Source organism: Candoia aspera, chromosome 3 (genome assembly GCF_035149785.1).
Source record: "Candoia aspera isolate rCanAsp1 chromosome 3, rCanAsp1.hap2, whole genome shotgun sequence".
Taxonomy (NCBI): Eukaryota; Metazoa; Chordata; class Lepidosauria; order Squamata; family Boidae; genus Candoia; species Candoia aspera.
Genome location: NC_086155.1, coordinates 9185468 through 9210423, shown reverse-complemented (window position 1 = coordinate 9210423; position 24956 = coordinate 9185468). Strand labels below are relative to the sequence as shown.

Below are 24956 nucleotides of genomic sequence, written 5' to 3'. Positions count from 1 at the left end.
GAGTGGGTAACAGTGAAGTTGTTGCAATGCAAGCGTTCTTCTTTGGTGCCAGAGGAAGTCAAGATTATCCCTTCAAACTAAATGCAGTGAGATTCATAGCCAAGGAAAATATGCATACAGCACATAATCATACTGGAATTTATTGCGATTAGATGTGATTTCTACACATTTACATTATTTTAAAAGGGGACTGTGTGTATTCATGGAGGATTGGCTGTCAACAGCTAGGGGTCTTAATGGCTGTTTACTGTCTTTGAAATCCCATGCAACATGTCTTAAATACTGGCTGCTTGGGAGCAACAGTGGAGATTATTATTTGATTGACTGATTGTTTGATACCCCACTTCATTTATCTCCTATGCATATTTCCATGCTTCTGGATTGGTTGGCTACTGCATGACATAGGATTAGGTGGGCCCTTGGCTTAAACCAACAGGGATCTTCATATGTTCTTAGTTCTAAGGATCAAATTGCCTATTGTAACCCACCACCAACACACTGGGGAATCTTAATGGTATGAGGAGGGGGTGTAGTATATTTTGTCAGGGCCTGGAGAAGCAAGGTTTTCTTATCTAGAGTGCACTTATTCCAGTGGGATTGCTGATCATGTTATAACCAACAGCAGGCATATACAGAAATCTAAGCCATCCAGTGTTTTGTTGATCAAGTGTGAACTTCGAAGAGAATATTAGTTCTGGACATAATCCACAATTGTGCAAAGAAAAGGGAAAAGAAAAAATACCACATTTTAGTGAATTGGCCCTGGGGACTCTTCAAAATAATAAAGGGACATTTAGCTTTTTTTTGTAATGCCATGTCCTCTTAAAGTGGCATTTTCTCTGTTAATTTGCTTACATGTGTTTTAATCCAGTAAAGGAACATTTGTGACAGAGGGTTTATATAGAATAAATGGTGAATGGGGAAAGAATGAAACATTTTAATATGTAATTTAGGCCTTGTTTCAGTTTGCTGATGTTCTACCTTTGGTAGATCAAGGACATATTTTGCCAAACATTAAGTGGGTGGTGTTGTTAATATGTTTTCTACTACAGATTAAGGTTACTATGGTAACTAATCATTTTGGCCAGGTGAAGCGGTTGAATTTAATTGGCCTCTTTTTGGATGTTAATTTTTGCACCTGGGGAGAAGAACTTGCCTGGACTTGTTTTAGTTTCAGTTTCCCTTCTGTGTAGGCTTGCAGAAAATATGCAGCTGAGAGAAATCTCTCCTCTCAGCAAACAGCCTTTAAATATGTTTGTTTTCTGTAAATAAAATTATTTTTATAGAAATGCCTGATGTGTGACTTTTCTGATCTCTCCTGGGCCAAATGCTTTCTAGCACTCTGCCAACAGTTGTCAGTTCTAGGATTTTATATTTGGTGAAATCGTATCTTGAGTAAGTTTCAGAAGTTTCAAGGGTGTTGGTGCTGGCAGGAATGTAAGATTTTGGTTTAGAAGCTCCAGTAAAATCATCTGCTCATATTTACTGCTTTAGCCTAACCTGCCTACAGTGTGAAGCTATTACAAATCACTGCCAATCTTTTCAGGTTATTGAGTAACTTCAAAAACATATTTTATCGTGGTACCCTTCCCTCCAATCAATTGTCGCTTTAGAAAACAGTGTTTTAAACATTACAACCATCTTGTTTGTAGTTGCTTTGTTGATGATGTTTTTATTATGGTTTTAAAAACTAGTTTGTTTTCAGTTTTATTTTAATAAACATTCATTCATTTACATAAATTTAAAGGAAGTCTGGCAAGTCTGAGCACTTTACATCAATAAAATCCTGCTTAATAAAGTAAAAAACGACACAGAGATTTGCATCCAGAAAGGAAAATAAGAAACAAAACCAAATCTAAATTATTTATTTATTTATTTATTTAATCAGCTTGTATAGCCGCCCATCTCAACAAGTGACTGTTGTTTGTAAGTGAATCTTACAGGGGCTCACCACAATCCTACCCCAAGACCTTGGAGAATAACCAGGTTTTCAATCTCTTTTGGAATGTCATCAGGATGGGTGCTTAGTAACAAAACAGATCTGTTTATTTTCCTTTTATATACTGTGTAGCACCCTTTTCGTACGCATCTTTGTACACAGTCAAAGGTCAAATGTGCAGTACAAAAAACAGGTGTTTATTACCTGATAAATTGATACATGACAGTTTATTTCAAATATCATTTTTTCTTTTTCATTTTGTTTTCTAAGCATCTGATCAGCCTTCTTTTCTCCACTCATAGACATAACGAAGCTTACACTTGGACTAACCCTACCTGTTGTGTACATAATGTAATTATTGGAAAGCTCTGGATAGAACAGTATGGAACAGTAGAAATTATAAATCACAGGTAACTTTCATTTATATGACATTGTGCATTCTGAAAACTGTCAAATGTAATATATCACTTGAAGCGTGTCCAACATCAGTGTGTCCATCTCGTTCTGACCATTGGCCGAAGCAGTTTGGGGATATTGATTTGTTTGGGTGGGTTTTAATCTCTCTCTCCTGTTTGGTGGGAAGGGATGAGCCTGTGTTAGAGAAATGTTAGATTTCTTTCTAATGCAGGGAGCAGAATATGTGAGAAATCTCTGCTATTGCTGGAATTTTTCCAAAAGCTTCCTTCTGAACAGGTTTCTCCTGTAGAATTTTTAAAGCTTCTTGATTCCAACAAGCTGTTTAGGAGTTGGGTGCAAAAACTTGATAAAGAAAACTGCTTCTGGTGCAGGCTGCAATATTGTTTTTTGAACTCAGCGGGGTTGAAATATCTGTCCAAAGAAACCAGTTTAAGATCTGCTGTCCTTTCTTATTATGCAGTGGCCAATGGGGCCATGGTAGCTCAGTGATTAAGACTCTGAGTCAGAGGACCATTAAGCTCGGCAGCTCGGCAGTTTGAAACCCAAGAGTGCAAGCCACGTGATGGGGTGAGCTCCCATCAACTTGTCCCAGCTCCTGCTAACCTAGCAGTTCGAAAGCATGCAAATGCAAGTAGATGAATAGGTACCACTTCGGTGCGAAAAATAACAGGGACATGAAAGGAGCCCCCTCGGGTGTCCCCCAGGCAACGGTGACGTCACCGGCAAATCCTTTCAACACAGAAGTGCCTTGGTAGGTGCTTCTGACACGAAAAAAAAATGCAATGGCCACAATGTTGAACATCCTTCTAGATGTGAGGATGGCCTTGTATGTGCCTGCTGTTCTAGTCTGTCATTTTTCTTTCCCATTCTCTGGAACAATAGGCCCTCTCTCTCAAACCACGTTAAAACACTCCATGAGTGGCTGTGTGGTCAGAACATGGTGACTAGCAACATCAAGTGATGCAGGTGCTGAATGGGGAGAAGCTTTTTCCATTTTGAGACCTCAGTGCTTTGTAACCTGTTTTGTCTTCCTTTTATAGTACTGGAGATAAATGTATTCTTAACTTTAAACCGTGTGGCCTGTTTGGTAAAGAGCTTCACAGAATAGAGGGCTACATTCAGGACAAAAAGTAAGTGGTCACTGTGCTTTCATGCTTCTCCAAAAGCTGAGTTTCATTACCATTCTCAGGTTTGGGGTTGTTCAAACTGGGTGCCATGAAGACCTGAATGGGTTCTGCAGGACTAAGGGGGGTGGGGGGGACTTTCTGCAAGGGACTGAAGTGGAGAGATTTTTCCTTCCTGGTCACTCAGGTGGAAAGGGCAGAGCTTGTCATCTGGCATTCAGAAGCCCCACCCCTCTTGATCAGGGGTTCCAGGAATTTCTTCTTTAAAACAAATCAGGTTCTGTAGCCTCAAAAAGTTTGCAAACCTCTGTCTGATTTAGCACCCTTTTCCCTCTTGCAATAACACCAATCCAGTGCTAATCCAAGTCAGCCCTCAAATGTGCTTAAAAGTTAGTTTTGGAATATAACTGTGCATCATGTCAATGCATAGTTTTAGTATTTTTTTTAAAAGCTTATCTATTTTTCCCCTGCTTGGAACAAGCTTCACAAACAAAAGGAGGGGTTCTTGTCTTCCCTTTTGGGCACAGTAGAAACAGCACTTTGGCCTTATGCAGCCGTTCTGGTCCGTAGACAGTTGGGCCTCAAGCAAGAAAGGAAGGTGGTGGAGTTGTTGAAGGCTAGCAGCTGTTGCTTCTGTTTTAGAAGGACCCAAAAGGGAAAAAAACGGGCTCTATTTTTAAAATATGCGTAATAAGAAAAACCAGAATCCCAATACTGGATTTTATTATTAGTTCCTGCAGTCTGGAGTATAAAGTAAATATAAGATTGTCTTACAGATCTCTTAACCCATCCCATCCCATCCCCATTTTCCTATTTTGCTGAAATAGCTACAATAACTAAAAGTCACCTAATTTAATTTCTAGATTGCTGTTCTGGGAATAAATTGACTGCTTTTTCTCTTAGAACTTTTATGTGTTTATGGTTAGTTTCTCAAAAGACCCAAGATGTGGAAGGTGCGATCCTAAGGTGAGAGAATGCTGAATCCTGCTAGAAGTTGCATTTCTACATTTTGAGTTTTCGTTCTTTCCAGCAAATGCAGATATGACGGCTTTTCGCGCCACCGTGGGTGTTTTTTGCCACCCCTGTTCCAGATCACCTGATGTGGGGAAGGGAAATAACATTACAGCACTGATGGCTAGTGAGAAATCCTCCATGTTATAAAGGCTAATCTCATAATTGTCCACATCAGGCCATATTAAGAATGATACCTATTTCGTTTGTACTGTTAGGCTGAATTAGGTTCTATCAGATTTTAACTGGGTTGGAAATGTACAGCACCCGAGTGAACTGAAGTTTCCTTTAAAAACAGTAAGAAGAAACTCTCGGTGATCTATGGGAAATGGACAGAATGTTTGTGGTGCGTTGATCCTTACGCTTACGAAAACTACAAGAAGAACGAGAGGAGAGGTGGTGATCAGAAGAAACCAAAGCCGGTAAGTTTTACGCAGAGGGGAGCTTGCATTTCTTCTTTTAAAGAAAATCGTTCTCTCAATAGGATACAGTGCAAGTGGGATGATCGTTGCTTAGGCTATGATAAGGACACCTTCCTTTACATTGTTAAGTTCTGGGAATACCCAGGGTTATGTTCTGCTCAACCAGGGACAAGATGGAAGTGTTGTACATCCCTTTCCATTGCTCTCCCTTCCCTCTGCAATTCGTTGCAACGGCTCCCAGTCTTTTCTAGGGATTTCAAGAACCTGTGGAGAACTGTGAGATGGCAGGAGAAAGGGGGAATTAGTGAAAATTGTTTTGTTCCATCTTCCATTCCTAGGGGCCTCTCTAGATCAAAGGGCCTGAATGAAAATGCAACATTGAATATAATCCTGCTGTCTTTAGTGGGAAATGCAGTACTGTTTTGGAATGGGCCCTGGGCAAAGTTGCTTTTTGGGAGTTGCACAACTTCCTGTCTTAAATTCTTAAGGTGGGAATGGTTCAGGTGTGCATTTTTTAAGCTATAAAGTGAGCATGTGCTTTAATTTTGTACCTTTACTGTTCCAATTCTTGAATACAGAATCAACAGTTCTATTAAATCTTTAATGAAATCTCTTTAGAAACAGGAGAACTTTGTCATTTTGCTTCCCATTTGTTCCGTATTTCGCTGATAACAAATCTCCAAGCAGCATCAAATTGTAATGTCCCTAAACTCAAATATCCTGATTAGTTTATACTTTGCAAGTTGTTTGACATTGATTTGATACTTCTTGAGAATATATTTTTTTATTAAACAAGATAAAAACTGAAAACCTTGCTTTAATCAGAGCCCTTGGTGTTAAGCCATACGATGGGTGGCTGGGATAGAAAATTCAAACAGAGATTGTTCATAGCACACAAAACTTTGTAATATTGTTTAATAATAAAATGTTTTAAAATACTTAGAAGTTAAAGGGATACAATGGAGACTTATCATAGGCTACTTCATATGCCTATTTCAGTTTATAGATTGTTGCTGATTGTTTTGTTAATTATATGCAGCTGAAGCTCTATGGTTATTTTTGCCTAGAATTTAATATTAAAAGCAGCATTGCTTTCTAGCTGCCCATTTATCCCCAGAGGAGTGGGGAGGCAGAAGAACAGCACCAGAAGAAAAGGGGGGCTTCTAGAGCAATTGTTGATAAAATGAGCGGGCAAAGGGGTGAAATTGAAAGAAGAGGGATTTTTAGTCCTTGTGGGTATGGGGGATTGTGATGAAAAGAACAAAAGTGAGAATAAGGTAGGAACAGACATTGGCACAGAGGAGAGAAGTGACTTTAATGAATAAAAGGTAGTGTATGTATTGGTATATGGATGTGGCTGAAGCAAAGATGGTTTTTAAGGATAGAAAATTATGGGGAAGTAAAATTAACAGGGATGATGTGAACCAGATACAGTATGCTTTTTTTTTTTAATCTCCTGCCTTTAACTTATTTTACTCTTTTCCTTCTGTTTTGAATAACATAGCTTAGCCTGGAAAGGAATAGTGTAAGGAGTATGTATGTATGTATGTGTGTAATAAAGTGTGTAATAAATTGCCTGTGCTGCAGTGAATGAGAGTGAGACTTTCCCTGATTGAGCCATAATGTGGCTGCTTCAGCAGATCTGTGTTCATTGCACCATAAATGAGCTTGGATGCTCAGTTTCTTCTTCCCATTTCCTTATCCAGCAACAGAGAGCTCTTTGTGGTATTTAAATCCACCCCCAAAAATATCCAAAATGGGTAATTTGGGGGAAAGTGTCGTTATACTGGGAGCCCTTAAACCATAGTTTCCTATTTAAGATCTCCAGAGCCTTTGGTGTAAGCAACCAGGAAATGTTGTGCCTAAATGGAACCTATGAAAGTAGCTCAGAAGTTCCTTGATACTCTTTTGATTGAATATATGTAATTATTTCATTGTAAGAGAGATGATCCTGAAAATGATGAAGCCGATGATATGCCAGAGATTCAAGAGACTGTGCAAGTTATACCTGGCAGCAAGCTACTCTGGAGGATAAACTCAAGGCCATCAAATTCATCACAGGTAAGATGCTCAGGAGTTGGAATATTGGAAATTATTGGCCGCGATGTTCACTCCCCTCTTTTAGTGGCCCGTTTTCATGCTGCCTACCCTGCCAAGCCTGCTCCTTAATTTAGGTTTCTTTAAGGGGGGCAGTATGTCATGTTCATCGTTCCAATGTACTGAATACATCGTGACATTTCGCATGTCGATTTCCTGATCCGTGTCTCACGTTTGCTGGGAGGAGATTTTCAGCCGTGTCAGGCTGTAATCTCTTTACTGTAACTGAGGAATGTATGTTTGGGTTATTGCATGTGTTCAAGGTTACTTTCTCAGGCCGATGTGTGATGGTTGCCAACACCTGGGTGGGGGTGGTTGCTAAGTGGGAGCTAGGGCGGGATCGGGTTTGAAGCGAGGGTTTTTAGTTTGTATTTGGCGCGCTTTTGCTCATTCCCAGCTTTCTTTGTATTTGCACACTATTCTTTCAATAAACCAGTTTTCCTTAAGCATCTGCTTGTGAGACTGAGTCTGTTAGAATAGGCAACCCTTACAGAAATGGGTTTATGTTTTTATATATTTGACCAAAAGTACATCAGTAGATAAAAAAAACTTTACATATTTCTTTTTTAGAATATTGAAAGAGTTCTGTGAATAAATAAAGGAACAGAAGTTGTAGAATACTTGAAGTAGTGTTAATTCTGATGCTGTAAAATTGATTATTAGCCATGAGTTTTTCTGCAACTTGGATGGATAAACAGGTTGATATTAAGTTGAACCTCTCCTACAGTAATTATAGATATTTTGATTTTGTGCCATCAAGTCAGTGTCAACTTTCAGCGTTTGCCGAGATTGATGTTCTTCAAGACGCTGTCCCTAACCTGGTCCTTCAGGGTTCAACCTGGTGCATCCATCACCACTGTAACTGAGTCTATCCACCTTCCTGTTGGTTGTCCTCATCTTCACTTTCCTTCCAAATTTATAGATAAAGTAGATCCAAATGGCAACAAATTAGACTTACTGCAATTCATAATTGAACCAGAATATAAATTGTATTGCTGTATAATTTGAACATACTTCAGTCATGACATTGTATAGTTATCAAGAAAAGCCATAATATCATTGGCATATAAGAACAATTTCCAGAAAATAAACAGGTAGATTTAACTGAACTATTTATTTTCCTCCTTCTGACTCCTTATGATTATATGAAGATAAGGAAATCTCTTTTATTTCAAACCAAAACGAAAAACTGTTTAAGTGAAGGTTTTTGATGCAGGAAACTGCCTTGTCCTTGTTCTGTTAATAATCTGATAGCTTAAGATTTGACTTGACACCTGTCATGGAAGTTATCTTTGCATCTTCTACTCTCTGCTCTCAAAGAAACTAGTAGCAGTTTTGGGGACTTGGTTAGGGAAATCATATGAGATAAAAGGGTAAATTTGTTCCCTTTTAAAACTTTTTAGGGGTGAGTGTGTGTGTGTGTGTACACACACACATATACAGAGAGAGAGAGAGAGAGAGAGAGAGAAAGCCCTTTTACCCCTATTTTTCTGATCTTCAAGACAAGCTTAGATACAGAAAAACTTGTTCACAAATAACCAGTATTACTTAGGGCCTATTCAGTATCACAATATAAAATGCTTCATCATGATGCAAGTGGAAATTACCAGCACAGCCAGAATGTTAGATTTTATTTCCATTCCTGATTAACCGTAGCACATTTAATCTTAAACAAGACAAATTGTGCTGAAACCTAGCTATAGTTTGATTAGTCAACTTCACAACAAACCTTAATTGAGACCAATAGCAGTCTAGGGTTCAGATATAATAATAAACTACTTATATTGAAAACGGAAGGGTAAGCTTTGTTTTCTTTTCTGTGGATGCTGGAGAAAGTGGTGCGAGGAAACAAGGTTAACTTAATTCATTATTTGTTATGTTAAGCCACATGGTCAGCTTATGTAGTTTAACCCTTTCACAGCCATATAAACACTGGTACCCTTCTGCTTGGGTAGATGGAACAGGAAATAAGAAGCATAAAGAAACTCCAGCTCAGTTGAAATCGTAGCAGATGTATGCATGTACCTGTTAAACATTGCACTAAAATGTCAGAAATAGCCCATATCTAAAGCTTAAAAAGGGACGCGGTGGCGCTGCGGGTTAAACCACTGAGTTGCCGATCGGAAGGTCGGCGGTTCGAAACCGTGCGGCGGGGTGAGCTCCCGTTGCTAGTCCCAGCTCCTGCCAACCTAGCAGTTCGAAAACATGCAAATGTGAGTAGATCAATAGGTACCGCTTTGGCGGGAAGGTAACGGCGTTCCGAGTCGTCATGCTGGCCACATGACCACGGAAGTGTCTACGGACAAACGCCAGCTCTTTGGCTTTGAAACCGAGATGAGCACCGCCCCCTAGAGTCGGACTCGACTGGACTTTACGTCAAGGGAAACCTTTACCTTTACCTAAAGCTTAAAAAAATTAAAATTCACAGAGAAAAACAGACCAGGAACAGCCTTCAAAAATACAGAGCAGTATTTAACACAGGTAAGCACCAGTTTGGTGTGGTGATTTAGGCATCAGGCTAGAAACCAAGAGTCCTGCCTTAGGCACGAAGCCAGCTGGGCAACCTTGGGCCAGTCCCTCTCTCTCAGCCCTAGGAAGAAGAAGGCCAGGGCAAGCCACCTCTGAAAACCCTTGCCAATAAAACTGCAGGGACTAGTCTGCAGGAGCCAACACTGACTCAAAGACACAAATATATATACAGTAATCAGCATGGAAAGAACCAGTCATAAGAAAATCAGGAACCAAACATTTGAAAAGAAAGAAATGCTGTTGGTGAGCCTAGAATGTGAAGATAGGAATGCACCTTAAGATCACCTAACTGTACCTAAGGCTCAGTACAGGAATCTTCATACATAGTGATTACTTTTCCCTTAGTACAAATTCATGACAAAACTGAGTGTAATTAATGCACTCATAGCAGCGGCACAAATTGAACTGGAGGCTTTCGTGATTGTCTTTGCCTTTGGAATATTTCAAGAATTGATACATGAAACTTCCAGGGGAGGCATGGTGAACTGAAGATGTCTCCATGAGAGTGGAGCCAATGACATCGGCAAAGACCAAAGAATTGGTGAGTAGACCAGTTCTTTGGAACCTCTCTGGATAGGGAGAGGACAGGAGATCGCCCACATGTGCTCTGGATGGCTGCTCCTCGTGAGACCACAGGACAGCAGTTCGCCACAATTTGTTATGGTCCACACAGTCAAAGGCTTTAGAATAGTCAATAAAACAGAAATAGATGTTTTTCTGAAACTCCCTGGCTTTTTCCATTATCCAGCGGATATTGGCAATTTGGTCCCTAGTTCCTCTGCCTTTTCTAAACCCAGCTTGTACATCTGGCAATTCTCGCTCCATGAACTGCTGAAGTCTACCTTGCAGGATCTTGAGCGTTACCTTACTGGCATGTGAAATGAGTGCCACTGTTTGATAGTTTGAATATTCTTTAGTGTGTCCCTTTTTTGGTATGGGGATGTAAGTTGATTTTTTCCAATCTGATGGCCATTCTTGTGTTTTCCAAATTTGCTGGCATATAGCATGCATTACCTTGACAGCGTCATCTTGCAAGATTTTGAACAGTTCAGCTGGGATGCCGTCGTCTCCTGCTGCCTTGCTATTAGCAATGCTTCTTAAGGCCCACTCAACCTCACTCTTCAGGATGTCTGGCTCTAGCTCACTGACCACACCGTCAAAGCTATCCCCGATATTGTTAACCTTCCTATACAGGTCTTCTGTATATTCTTGCCACCTTTTTTGATCTCTTCTTCTTCTGTTAGGTCCTTGCCATCTTTGTTTTTGATCATACCCATTTTGGCCTGGAATTTACCTCCGATGTTTCTAATTTTCTGGAAGAGGTCTCTTGTCCTTCCTGTTCTATTGTCTTCTTCCACTTCCGCGCATTGCTTGTTTAAAAATAATTCCTTATCTCTTCTGGCTAACCTCTGGAATTTCGCATTTAATTGGGCATATCTCCCCCTATCACTGTTGCCTTTTGCTTTCCTTCTTTCTTGGGCTACTTCTAGTGTCTCAACAGACAGCCACTTTGCCTTCTTGGTTTTCTCTTTCTTTGGGATGTATTTTGTTGCTGCCTCCTGAACAATGTTGCGAACTTCTGTCCATAGTTCTTCCGGGACCCTATCTACTAAGTCCAGTCCCTTAAATCGATTCTTCACCTCCACTGCATATTCCTTAGGAATATTAGTGAGCTCATATCTAGCTGATCTGTGGGTCTTCCCTAATCTCTTTAGTCTGATCCTAAATTGTGCAATAAGAAGTTCGTGATCAGAACTACAGTCCGCTCCAGGTCTTGTTTTTACTGACTGTATAGATGTCCACCACCTTTGGCTGCAAAGGATGTAGTCAATCTGATTTCGGTGTTGTCCATCTGGTGAAGTCCATGTATAAAGCCGTCTCTTAGGTTGTTGGAAGAGAGTGTTTGTTATGCAGAGTGAGTTGTCTTGGCAAAATTCTATCAGCCTATGTCCTGCTTCGTTTTGTTCTCCCAGGCCATGCTCACCTGTAATTCCAGGTGTCATTTGACTGCCCACCTTAGCATTCCAATCTCCCGTGATGAAAATAACATATCTTTTAGGCATGTTGTCCAGTAGGTGCTGCAGATCCTCATAGAACTGCCCACCTTAGCATTCCAGTCTCCCATGATGAAAATAACATCTCTTTTAGGCGTGTTGTCCAGTAGGTGCTGCAGATCCTCATAGAACTGCTCTACTTCAGCTTCTTCAGCATCTGTGGTTGGGGCGTATATTTGGATCACTGTGATGTTAGATGGCTTGCCCTGAATTCGAATTGAGATCATTCTGTCGTTTTTTGGATTGTATCCAAGCACTGCTTTAGCCACTTTACTATTAATTATGAAGGCTACTCCATTTCTTCTGTGGTCCTCTTGTCCACAGTAGTAGATCTGGTGGTCATTTGATGTGAAGTGGCCCATTCCAGTCCATTTCAGTTCACTGACGCCCAAAATGTCTATCTTTAATCTTGACATCTCACCAATAACCACATCCAATTTGCCCTGGCTCATAGATCTTACATTCCAGGTTCCAATGGTGTGTTGATCCTTAGAACATCGGATTCGCCGTTCACCACCAGCACCGTCGGCTGCTAGCCATCCTTTTGGCTTTGAGCTAGCTGCGTCATCATGTCTGGGGCTAGTTGAACTCATCCTCTGTTCCTCCCCAGTAGCATTTTGACCATCTTCCGACCTGGGCGTCTCATCTTCCGATGGTATACCGACATATCTCTGGTTGTACTGATCCATTTTTTGTTTTCACGGCAAGAATACTGGGGTGGGTTGCCATTACCTTCCCCAGGGATCGCATTTAGTCTGACCTCTCTGTCATGACCTTCCCGTCTTGGGTGGCCCTTCACGGTTTAGCTCACGGCATCATTGAGGTGCTCAAGCTCCAGCACCACGACAAGGTAACGATCCTTTGCTGAAGAATGTCAGGGGTAAGACGACGAAACTACACTGAGCCAGGAATGAAGCTGTAGTCTTTATTGTTTCTACCATACAAACAGAATCTTGTGAAACTGAGCAAAACTAGCAGGCTCTAAGGGAAAAACTCCAGAAACTCTAAGGCGGGTCCTGCCTGAACTTCTTGGCCAGATGCCCAAGGTCTTCTACACTGTGAGTGCGTTTTCCCCCCGGAAGGCGCCCTCTCCTTCCTTGCCTGCAATCTCCATAACACTTAAGAATTTAAAGTATTTGAAATAAACAGCAAAAAGCTAAATAAGATTTTGATCTAAGAAAGTTATAAATGGATTAAGAGCCCAGTTAAATTTGGAATATTGACTTTTACAATAAGATTTTGGAAATAACTTTAAAGAATAAATAGCTTCTCATGGGAACCAGAGTTATTTTGGCTATCTTGGTTCATAACAAAGATAAGTGACCTTATGATTTTAGAAACTGGACACTAGAGGGGACTAAGGATTCTAAGAGGAAGGGGAAAAAATAGAAGCCAACTTCTGGTGTTAGTTAACTGAGACTTACAAAATGACACAAAACGTTATAACATTGGAAATATTAAATGAGATCTTTCAAGAATGGAGCCAAAAATTAGCTACAATTTGAACAATGTCAGTAATGATGTCTGACTCTATGGATACATTATGTCCAAAAGATGTCAATGAGGGAATGACAGATGTGGAGCAAATTGTCTGACAAGAAAGATAAAGTACTGAAAATGGAACTACAAATGACAGGCCAAGAGAATGATTTGGAAAAGGACGCTTTATTGGATATACAAAAGAAACTGGCTGAAGTTTTTAAAATGAAAGAGAAAATACAAATGACAAACGAAGAGAATGACCTGGAAAATGTTATGTTGTAGGATCTACAAAAGAGGCTCGTTAAACCCTTGAAAATGTCTGTGCGACAGGATAAAGAATTGAAGAGAAATCAAATCCTATGACAATATTTGAATGAATTAAAAATTAAGTTAAAAGTAAAACGAAGGAATATAAAGTTGGTTTATTTGATCAAGGTTAAAATATTTATTTGCTAAGTTCTGGCAATCCTTTATGGACTTTTTGCTGACACCGGGTTTGAAAAGTTGATGTTTTATGGATTTGCTTATAGATAAGGGATGGGATATGGGATGAAGAGATATCTTTGTAACCTTATAGGGGTGAAGAGTTACTAAATTTGTCTATACTTGTATTGAAGGTTGGAAGTCACTACTTTATACATTTTTCTTTATCATATTCTTTCTTTTCTCCTTTTTCTTTCTTTCTTGTTGCACTTTTTATTCTTTCTTACTATTTTTTCTTTCTTTAGTTTGTATTAGTTTTTACTATCGTACTCAAAATCCTTAATAAAAAATTGTATGCAAAAAAAAAATTGCTACATGGGTTTCTGGGGAACAGACAATCTGGCTATAAAAGTCTGGCATCTCTCTACTAAAGCACCAGTGATACCTGGCTGAACCACTCTTACTGATCATTGTTCTGTCTATAGCATGTGGGCTAATACCAGTGCAATCCTTGAAAGAGGAAGATGATTTGCACGGTATGCTGTGTGTTTACATTCCTGTTTCTGTTTCAGATGTACAACTTCTCCAGTTTTGCTGTCACTCTCAATGAATTGGAGAAGGGCATGGAAGAAGGATTGGCTCCTACTGACTGTCGGTTGAGACCAGACATAAGGCATATGGAAAATGGAGAGATAGGTATGTGTATGCAGGCGGGCATTACCCTCACAGATTAGAAACCTTAAGTAAAGCTATGTTTTTCTTTCGGATTTGATGCACATGTTTCTTATCCTCTTCTACACTTTCCAAGGATCCTTTGATTTTGAAGTGTCCATCCTGATTTCCCCAAAGTGTTGAGTGTAGTTTCTAAACCTTGTTATAAAATTGTAATTTTTAATGTGACAGATCAGGAAAATCATTACATTTATGAATGGAGAATAATCATGTTAATTGTTCTTCGGGTCAATCATATCAAATTTAGTTTGTATCACGGCCTCAGTACTACTTTTTGAAGTGAGGTCCCTGGCATGCTGTGGGTCTGGTAGAAGTTGTGCACCCCCGTTTTAGGGCACAGAGGGGATTTTACTGAAGGGTGAATGGTAGAAACATTTTCTACATATTTTTAAAAAAATCCTCATATACCATTTGTATAATCCTTTTTAAGGCTTCAGGTATCAAGTCTTACAATTAAAACTCTAGTTGATGAAAATAATAGGATATACCAAACCCCTGATGCCTTGAGGTCAGGTTTTTTCTGTCAGTGTTCTCTGTTGATTGAGTGCAGAGTGATCTGTTTTATTCAGCTCTGTCAAGTTCCTTCTTTAATGGTTTTGGAGCTGCTCTGCTTCATTATCTTTGTGGGGGTGTTTTCATAAATGGGAAGGTTTGGTGGTTTTATTTTTATTTATTTATTAAATTTATCCCCTCCCATCGGGGGACTCTGGGCGGTTTACAATAAAATAGTCAATTAAAACAGCAAACATCCAATATAAATACAATATATAAATATATTATTACTTTTAATGAATAAATATAAAAATAAGAGTAAAAATAAGAATATAAATAAAATCCAAGTGGCAAGAGAATCCGATACAGTCCATACGTGGGAGGAGTGGTCTAAGATACCAGCCATCCCCATGCAGAACTACTACTCTCTCTGCCCCAAGTGAGGCAGCAGAGCCAGGTCTTCAGACTCCTCCGGAAGGCCAGGAGCAATGGGGCCAATCTCACCTCCGGGGGCAGTGTGTTCCACAGGGCAGGCACCACTGCAGAGAAGGCCCACCTCCTGGACCCCGCCTGACGGAGTTCTCTTGCAGACGGGGTCCGCAGCATACCCTCTCTGCATGATCGGGTGGGACAGGCTGATGTGATGGGGAAGAGGTGGTCCCTCAGGTAGCCTGGACCCCATGCCATGTAGGCTTTAAAGGTGATGACCAACACCTTGAATTGGACCCCGCAGCAAACTGATACCCAATGCAGCTCCTGCAGCAGCGGTGTTACATTTGCCCTTCTAGGGGCACATGTAAATGTGGTTAAATGGATCTTTTGCACATACCCTATAACTACAGATTTTATCTCTCTGAGTATCTTGTCAGAACTTTGGCTTGAGCATCAGTAGACAGCTGAGGGTCCACGATAATGACTGACATGGTATATTTCAGTCCAGAGCCACTCGCTGAGATGGGCGGCTATAGAAATCAGATAGATAGATAGATAAATAAATAAATAAATTTACTTAGTGTTCTAATGTTATGGTTTGCTTTGTTTCCATTGGTTTTCTGATATCCAAGTGCAATTGTTTAGGTGGAAGCAGCCTTTCTCGACCTAAAATCTGCTAGAGAGGTTGAATGACAAATTCTGTCACCCACGCCAATGAGTCTTTGATCGTGCTGGTCAGAGATGATGGAATGTTTAGTGCAACCTATTGTGAGGGTCTCAAGTAGGGAAAGCTACACTGGAGCAAGTAGAAATCCAAATAAATTGTTCAGATTCATGAAGAAGTATTAAAGTTGGTCTTAAAATGATCTGCTTTTAAAAAAAAAATTATCTGCAATTTCATTTGCCCTTTTCATGAAATAATCCATCCCTGTTGAAATATCTGTCAGATCTGGCTAGCAAAGAAAAAGAGAGGCTAGAAGAGAAGCAGAGAGCGGCTCGCAAGGAACGTGCGAAAGATGAAACCGAGTGGAGGACAAGGTAATTCGTGGTTCTGGCAGTGGGAAAGGGCGCTGACCGCTTCAGGTGCCTGCAGTGGAACTGTGTAGCCTCTCATCACCTGACAGTCTCTTTTGTCATCTTACCTGAGTGTTTTTTAAATTAGGTTTTCAGTTTTAAAGTTCATGCTTTCCGTTAGGAGGGAAGTGATCTTTTTGTGAATGCAAGCAGGAATGATTTGCTGTGTAGAGTAAAATTTGGTTTCCTCGGTCATTTTTCACAGGGGGGATTTTTTTTTTAATAGGTTGAAAAGCACAGCATTAGTTTAAATTTTCTTTTACTATAGGAAGAATGTGCAAAATAAAGATTAAAGAGGCAAACAGGCAACACAGACTATCTAGTTATTATTCCTTATTCTGTCCTATCCCGCTGGGCCTTTCTTCTGTGTGACACCTTTCAGATACTTGAAAAGAGCTGTCATTTCCTTCCCCACCCAACCCAGTCTTCTCTTCATAAGGCTGAGTTTCTAGTCCCTTAATAATCCTCACTGTCCTTCCCTGAACCTTCTTACCAGATTCTGCCAAAAGCCCTGGAGCTGAACACAATACTAGAGGTGAGACGTAATCAGTAAAGTGTAAAACAGAGCAGTTACTTCCCATAACTTGTAAACTATACCTGATGTAGCCTAAAATTGCATTTGTCTTTTTTGGAGCCACGTCACATGGTTGGCTTGTACTCATTTTGCAATTAATTCCTCTTCCCAAGATGTGCTTCCCAAGTACCGTTGCCAAGCCAAAGTCTCCTGCATTCTGCATTTAATTTGTTTCCCAAGTGAAGAATTTCACACTTGCGCTGCTAAATTTCATTCTGTGTTTTCAGTCCATTTCTTTAACCTTTCAGGTTCACTTTGGATTTCTGTCTCTCAGGATATTAGCTGTCCTATCTAATTTTTGTCTCAGATGCAAATTTGTTAAGGATTCTCTTCACACCTTCATCAAAGGGACTAATAAAAAATGTGAAGGACTGAATCCTGTCCCTCCAGGTGGATTCATAATGGTTTCTAAGTTGCTTGCAGATTGAGTGTTTTATGATCTGCTTTAGAGTTTTCCTTTTGACCTCAGATTGACAGCGTATAGTTCCCTGGATCTCCATTTTCCCATCCTTGATGATAAGGACAGTTCTCCTCCTCTGGCATTTTGGCCATTCTTCAGGAATTTCTTAAAGATAATGCAGAAAAGTTCATTGTTACTAAACTTTAAAGTAAATAGACATTAAAGACCATAAGCCAGTCCCTTTAGTGCCCTAGATGCAGTTTACCTGGTCCTGGAAATTTAAAGTCATTCAGAGTAAACAGGCATTCTCTGATCTTCTTTCTGTTCTTCTTAGGTTTGATACCTGCTCCTCACAACTCTTGGTGGAACAGATTTATTTCTTTATTTACAGGGCTTATTGACCACCCCAATCAAGTGGCTCTGAGTGGCATACAATTCCCCAAATCTGTAATTTGGATTAAAAAAAACCCAGATAGATAAATAATTAAGTTTAAAATTCAAAGCATACACTGTAAAACAACCATGAAACATACCATCTTGTTTGGAGATGTCCAGGCCAAAATAATAGTTAAATAGGTCCACCCTTTCTTTGTCAGCTGTTAGGATTTCACAATCTTCATCAAGCTGCCAATCTACTGATTCATTCCTTTTTTATTTTGAACATACCTGAAGAGGCTTCTTACTGCTTTCAACATCCTTGGCCAACCTCAACCTTTTTTTGACATTGCTATGATTCCAGCCTGTCTTTCTCTGTAATCTTCCTTTGATCTCTTCCCTCTTTTCACCTCCTGTGTGGCCTTTTTTCTCTTTTTGGATCTTCATTAAGCTTTTTGTGCAGCCACAGTAGCTTCACCTCCATTCTTTTTTTCTCACTGGAACTGTTGGCAAGTGTAACTTATAGCTCCTTTTTTAAGGAATTCCCACTCCTCTGGAGCTTCTTTTCTCATTAGCTTCTCCTGCCATGGGATCTTATTTATCATTGCTTTGAGGTTATTATTATAATGTGGTTTTTTGAAGTCTAAGGTATGCATTCAACTACACAAAACTGTTGTTGTTTATTCGTTCAGTTACTTCCGACTCTTCGTGACTTCATGGACCAGCCCATGCCAGAGCTTCCTGTCGGTTGTCACAACCCCCAGCTCCCCCAGGGACGAGTCCGTCACCTCTAGAATATCATCCATCCATCTTGCCCTTGGTCGGCCCCTCTTCCTTTTGCCCTCCACTCTCCCTAGCATCAGCATCTTCTCCAGGGTGTCCTGTCTTCTCATTATGTGGCCAAAGTACTTCAGTTTTGCCTTTAATATCATTCCCTCAAGTGAGCAGTCTGGCTTTATTTCCTGGAGGATGGACTGGTTTGATCTTGCAGTCCAAGGCACTCTCAGAATTTTCCTCCAACACCACAGTTCAAAAGCATCTATCTTCCTTCACTCAGCCTTCCCTATGGTCCAGCTCACACAGTTACTACACAAACTGTACTTTCTCTTAAAATCAAGGACTCCATCATTACATTTTCCCCAAATGTTCTGGCTATTCAACTAAGCATTTTCTACTAGATAATGTTAAATCAAGAATAGCTGATCTCCTTGTGTCTTTCTCCATCCTCTAAAGGAGAAAGGTATCAGCAAGCCACTTAGTTCCCCATTACTATTACATTGCTGCATACTTACACACAGAAGGTTCCAGTGATAAGTCATGAAATGGCCTAGTCTGAGACCTTGGAGAGTTATACTCGGTCTTTATAATCAAGATTGAACTACATCTGGCTCAGTTTAAGGTGCCTTCCTAGGTTTGTATAATAGCGAAGTAGTTTACTGCAGTGGAATGCTGGGGCAGAACCTGATGTAGATAGTTCAATAACTCGGAGATATACCAACAATTGAGTTACCAGGAGATGCCCCAGAATACAAAGACAAAATTCTGCTCCATTGATGTGTTTTGAAAACAGATGGGTACATGACATGTGGTTTTTGCATAGAGCTCCATTTCTTTTAATTCCCCATTCTACACATGGAGGGTTCTCCTCTTCTTCCTCTTCCTCCCTTCTTCTTCCCCTTCTCCTTTCTCCATCATCATCATCATTAATATTATTATTATTATTACTATTATTTATTTTGCTGAATTTAACTACCTTTCTTCTATTTTCCTTCTCTCCCCCCCCCCACAGATGGTTTTACCATGGCACTAATCCATATACTGGGACTGCTGACTGGTTATACTCGGGAGGATATTTTGATAGAAATTTCTTTGACTGTCCGGATATATATTGAAACCTTGAACACAGATGCTCTTTTGCCCAGAATTGGTAGACTTAAATGAGTCCAGCGGCTATTGGGCTATGTCATGACAAGAAAAAAAATTTTTTTTTTCCCTAAAGCAATGAAAATCATCCATCACTGATCAAGGTTTTGTCATGTACATTTGCCAAAATACTGAAGTGCTGTAACTCGTTTTCCTGAAGCTGCAACATGAAATTATGTAATGGGGAAAGATGCTTGCATGGTTTTGTTAGCTTCCTTCAATTTTATCATTTCATATTTTATTTTTTGGTCAGAATTGACTTGCTATAATGGGTGGGGAAATAGATCCTTTCTTAAAAAGAGAAGCTAGGTACTTTTTTAAAAAAATCAACAATAAAAGATACCTTTTAAGTATTCATAACTTGGAGGCCACAGGGACACGTTAGTATAATAGCTATGCAGTTGGGCCTGTTGGAAAGGTTTCTAGTGAGAATCAAGAGTGACTAAAATCCGCAGGAGTCTTTGAATGCTCTGACTTTTAAAAGCTTGACAACATACAGTAGAGATAGCCTAAATTTTCAGGAGCAGTTTTTCCATTTTGCCTCAGTCTTTGGGCACTGTGATTTATTGATTAAATGAAGTATCTGTGATTTTTTTTAAAAAAGGAATTACTCTATTGAATGTTGGGCTGGTTGGTAAGTGTCAAAAACAACAAACTCTAGTGTGTCTGAAGTTTCAAAATGTTTTGTCTTAAAACCCAGGTGGCTTTGGGGATATTTATAGGAACTTGGATGTCATGTAAATATCATGTAAGAAATCATACTTCTTGCTTTGTTCAGAAATGTGTGTTTCCAGTTCTGCTTTGGGAGACTGATTTCCCTTTATTTATCCATCCTTCTTCCACTTTCAATTTGTCTGCAAGGTACATCTGCAAAAGTTCCTACTTATTTTGGATTTTTTTTTTCCTGAAGTACTTCCTTGCATCACAACTGATAACAGATTCTTGAAAAGCAATTTCTCAATCTGGCAAAAGCTGAACGATATAATGGACGCTTTTACTGGATCTACACTTGGTAGAATTTCCTCGAGAATTGGTTTAGGCTTTGCAGTTTGAAACATGTCAAAACCATATAACCCTTGAGCTGTTTGAATTGGGAGGGAAAGAGGGTTTTTCTTTTCACTTATTTCTAGCAAATATTGACAATATGTGTGGGTTTTATAAACACGGTGATATTTGCTAGATCATTGAGTTAGTGAAACCTACCAAATTGGAGATAACCTGCCTTGCTGTTAAATGGTAAATCAGCGAGAGCTTAAAAACAATGAAATGATTAAAGATTTGATTATAGCCCCATAAACATTATTTATATAATGCCTATGGTACAGGAATATTTGCAGCATTTTTAATTACATTTCATTAACATTTCCAGCAAAAGAGTTACCATGAAAATACTTGAGGCAATAAAGTACACTTTCAAGGGAATTGCCTTGGACAAGCAGTTAATATGTTGTTAGCTCTTAATTTTATGCTGTTGGTTATCCGAATTTGCTATGTATTGCAGCTTCACATTCATTTATTGCACAGGGCATCAAAGTGCTTGGCTGGTCCCTGAGATTACTTGCATCATACTAGTCTGGCTGTATTTTCAAATATTGTCCTTTCTTTCTTAATATGTTTCCCATGAATCAGCATGCATTTTTATTGTTATGGATTAATTTACCTAATCTGTATCCCAGTCCAGAAAGTCTTGGGTCCTTCTATTTTTTTGGTAGAAACAGTGAATATTGCTTCCAGCAGTTGATTTTTGACAGAATTGGCAAAAAAAATAATAAAATTGGCTGCTTATATTGCTCTTGTTAATCCTTTGATCTCAGTGTCTGAACAGTAAGGTTATACACAGACCAGCTGTTGGGGTACAGTATTTCAAGGTCTAACCCCCAAAAGATGTGAAAGTAGGGGGCGATAGAAACTTACTTTTTCTCCCCGGATAAAGTCATTGTATCCTTTTATTAGTAAAAGGTTTTGGAACGGGTTGAGCCAAACGTATCTTAATTTGAACATATAGATAAATGCAGGTGTCTTGCATTAATATTTTGAAGGAATAACATTAATTTTGGAAACAGTTGGACCTTTTTAAAAAAAAAAATTTTTTCCAAGGGATATTTCCAAATTACAGTATGCTGTTGGAGGAAAATGCAATCTTTGGTTATTTTAAATTGAAATTAAAATTGATTTTAAAGAAAGTGAGTGTTTTTCATCACATCTTTTGTATAATCAGTCTCTACTGAAAATACATTTAAATTAGGTCTTCGTGACTCATCTTCTATACCAGCTGAGGCATATACTATACCAGTGTTTCTGAACCGTGGCAGCTTGAGTCCTGGGAGTTGAAGTCCACACATCTTCAAGCTGCCACGGTTGAGAAACACTGTACTATACTACAGGTTTATGACTTGGTGACTGGCTGAGCCGTGCATTTCAAAGATGATGTAAAATAAGGCTGCAGAAAATCTGTTGTCCAGTAGAAATAGTGGGAAGCATAACTCAGCTAATTTGTTTCTCTGCAAATGATTAATGGTATTGGAAAATAATTCTTAAACTGCAAGTCCATTCTCCCACATATGTATATTTCATTTCTAACCTACTGTAGAGTACTATTCTAAATATGATGCTTCAAAAGAGAGTAGAATTAAAATGCACACTAAAGTTTGATGACCTTAAAAGCTTTAATATTATCTTTTTTTCCCTTATGAAAAAGATAGTCACTTAGTTTACATTTTACCTGCACTTATTATAAGTACCACCTTCACAAACCTAAGCACTGCCTTACATTTGACACTTACATGGGAGAAAAAGCACTTTTAAAATTAATCATGGTAGATGTTAAGATAGGTATTAACTTAAACCAGATATTTTTTAATGTGGAAAAAATAGTTATTTTCTTGGCTGCTTGCTTCCATTGTGTTTTCCTTGGTACCTTGTTCTGAATTAAGGCTCGTGTATACCTTAGCGTGACTCCAGGGCTATGGGTCAACACCCAAAGTTCTTAATTTGCAGATAGTGGTGTTCCCCTCACACTTCAGCATTGGGAAGAATTCCGTACACATGTCCCTGGTGCTGTATTGCAACACCGGAGTAAATAAAGCTCTGTGGATTAATTGCTTTGTCTTGCTGTGACAATAGGCCATTAGGTTGACTTCACAATAGATACGGTCTGATCATTAAGTAGTAGCAAGAAATAACCATGAAGACTAGCACTAGGCCATTTCTAGAATAGCATGACGGCAGCAGGCTATGAAACAAACATGCAATTTCCTATTCCGAAATAAATCCTGCAGGAATGTAACACGTCCACAAACCTTTGCTAGTCTTCACTCTCTTCCCCAATGCAACGTGCAGGTGAGCAGGTAGCATTATTTTTAGATCAGTTCAACAAGATGCTAGATTTATGTAACACTACTAATTCATTAAATTCTCTGACAAGTGGATATTAACTGGAAAGTATAGCTTTAAAAAAACTAGAAAAAAATATAAGTTCCTGCTAAGTAATGACTTGGTTTACATTATTAGTCTTTAAATGTAAAGAGAAAAGTGTGAAAATTGCACCTTTTTGATGGATTGAGTTTGATAAACATAATTAAGTTTATTACTACTGCACCTTCCATACAGTTTGGGGTGGATTAATATGTGGGCCTTTTCTCTTAGGCATCTTTGAAAATCCTTGGTCGTCAACGTAGGATATTAGACTAAAACCTACTTCATAAATATAAGTTCTAAATCATATGATAGATTATTTTTAGTAAGTTAATGCACAAATATGTGAATCAGGACCATCTATAATTAGTTTCTTAAAGTTTTTCTTTGATTCTCAAAGTTCTTACCCAAAACTAGAGACTTCGGATTACTAACTGTTGACACTCAGGTAGCCTGTAATCCTGAAAAAGAAATTGCTGTAATAATCCAAACAGTTCAGGTACCTGTGTGTTTATTTTTATAATATTTAACGACTGTCAATACCCATGTGGCTCTTCAGTCTTTCTATGTTTGTTGTATTCTGTGTATTCTGTATTCTATTTTAATGTTGCAAATGTAGATGTCATGTTTTAATTCTTCATTTGATAATCTACTGTAATGTTGCCTCTTAAAATTCTTCAGTGGTTTGGGTTTAATTGTAAAATAAAGCAATATTTAAATACCTATAAAGCAAATGGTTCTAATGAAGATGATTTTTTGTATGATTTTTAGAGCATGTGGGGGAGGGGGAAAAGCACACGCTTACACAGAGAAACATTTGTTACCAGCTCTAACTTCCCCAATTCATTTCTGCTGCTGCTACCACCATTCTGTTTTGTGTTCTTTATTTTGCTGTTGTTAATTCCTGTTGTTAATAATGATAATGATAATAATAATAATAGTAGTAGTAGTAGTACACGGCACAATCCACCTGGAATTTCTTGGAAATTCCCATTTGGGACCAGCGGGCTTGCGGAGAAGCATCCCGCAGTTCTTGGGGCAGACCGTACCCCGCTGCATCTTCAGGTAACTCCCATGGGGCTTGTCCCGAAGAGCGCTTCCTGGCAGAATATGCCTGCTGCGGTTTTCGCCTTATCCATGTTACATGAACATGTTGGAGGATATTAATAATAAAAAAAGGCTTTAGTGAAATGGATTTATTTTTATAATATTTAACGACTGTCAATACCCATCTATATTAACTATACGAATTCATATTTACCTTTTTAGAGAAGTCTGTACAGGTTTGTGGACATAAATGTTAAAAGTGTCAATGCAAATAAAGGCTGTTTTGGAGAAGACCTGGAGTTTCTGGTCCTTGCTTTGTCACTGGCTTCACACAGCAAGTGGGTGGATCAGCCGCTTTTCTAGAGCACCCTCGTCGAATCCACTGATCCAGGTTTATACGCTGCTTCGATTCTAAGAGGCTTCCCCTCTCAATTACCCTAACAAGGGTTAGAACAGTAATGCAACAGAAGGCAACAGTGAAAGCCTATCTCATGATACTGCATTGAGGGAGAAATCCAAACCCTTGCAAGCCAAGAGTTTTACTGCAGGAGGCAACTCGGGCAAACAAGTACAGGTAGTCCTGACTTAATAACCATTTGTTTAGTGATGGTTCAGACTTACAACGGTGCTGAAAAAACCGACTTACAACCGATGCTAATACAACTGTCACAGCGTCCCGGCGGTCACGTGGTCGTAATTTGGGCCCTTGGCAGGTGGTTTGGATTTATGACTTGCAGCATCCTGTGGTCATGTCATCGCCATTTTCGACCTTCCTGGCTGGCCTTCTGGCAAGCAAAATTAATGGGAAACTGCAATTTGCTTAACGACCACATGGTTTGCTTAATGATCACAGTGATCACTTAATGACTGGCACAACAAAAGGCCATAAAATTGGGTCAGATTCACTTAATGACTGCTTAGCAACCGAAATTCTGGTCTCAATTGTGGTTGTTAAGCGAGGACTACCTGTACAAAGTTTTGCAGCATCCATCACA

General features: G+C 39.2%; 1 protein-coding gene across 2 annotated transcripts in view; it reads left to right on the top strand.

The window, feature by feature from the left end:
• Positions 1 to 23695, top strand: part of OSBPL2 (oxysterol binding protein like 2) — a 69028-nt gene extending 45333 nt beyond the window's left edge. The window contains exons 8-14 of one of the 2 annotated variants that reach the window (XM_063296968.1): positions 2242 to 2349; positions 3397 to 3486; positions 4790 to 4913; positions 6855 to 6974; positions 14071 to 14194; positions 16102 to 16192; positions 19367 to 23695. In XM_063296968.1, coding sequence (XP_063153038.1) covers positions 2242 to 2349; positions 3397 to 3486; positions 4790 to 4913; positions 6855 to 6974; positions 14071 to 14194; positions 16102 to 16192; positions 19367 to 19469 — 760 coding nt within the window. In that variant the 3' untranslated portion in view covers positions 19470 to 23695. The remainder of the gene's footprint in view (positions 1 to 2241; positions 2350 to 3396; positions 3487 to 4789; positions 4914 to 6854; positions 6975 to 14070; positions 14195 to 16101; positions 16193 to 19366) is intronic. The other variant, XM_063296969.1, reaches the window with a different exon arrangement.
• Positions 23696 to 24956: the final 1261 nt, after the last annotated feature.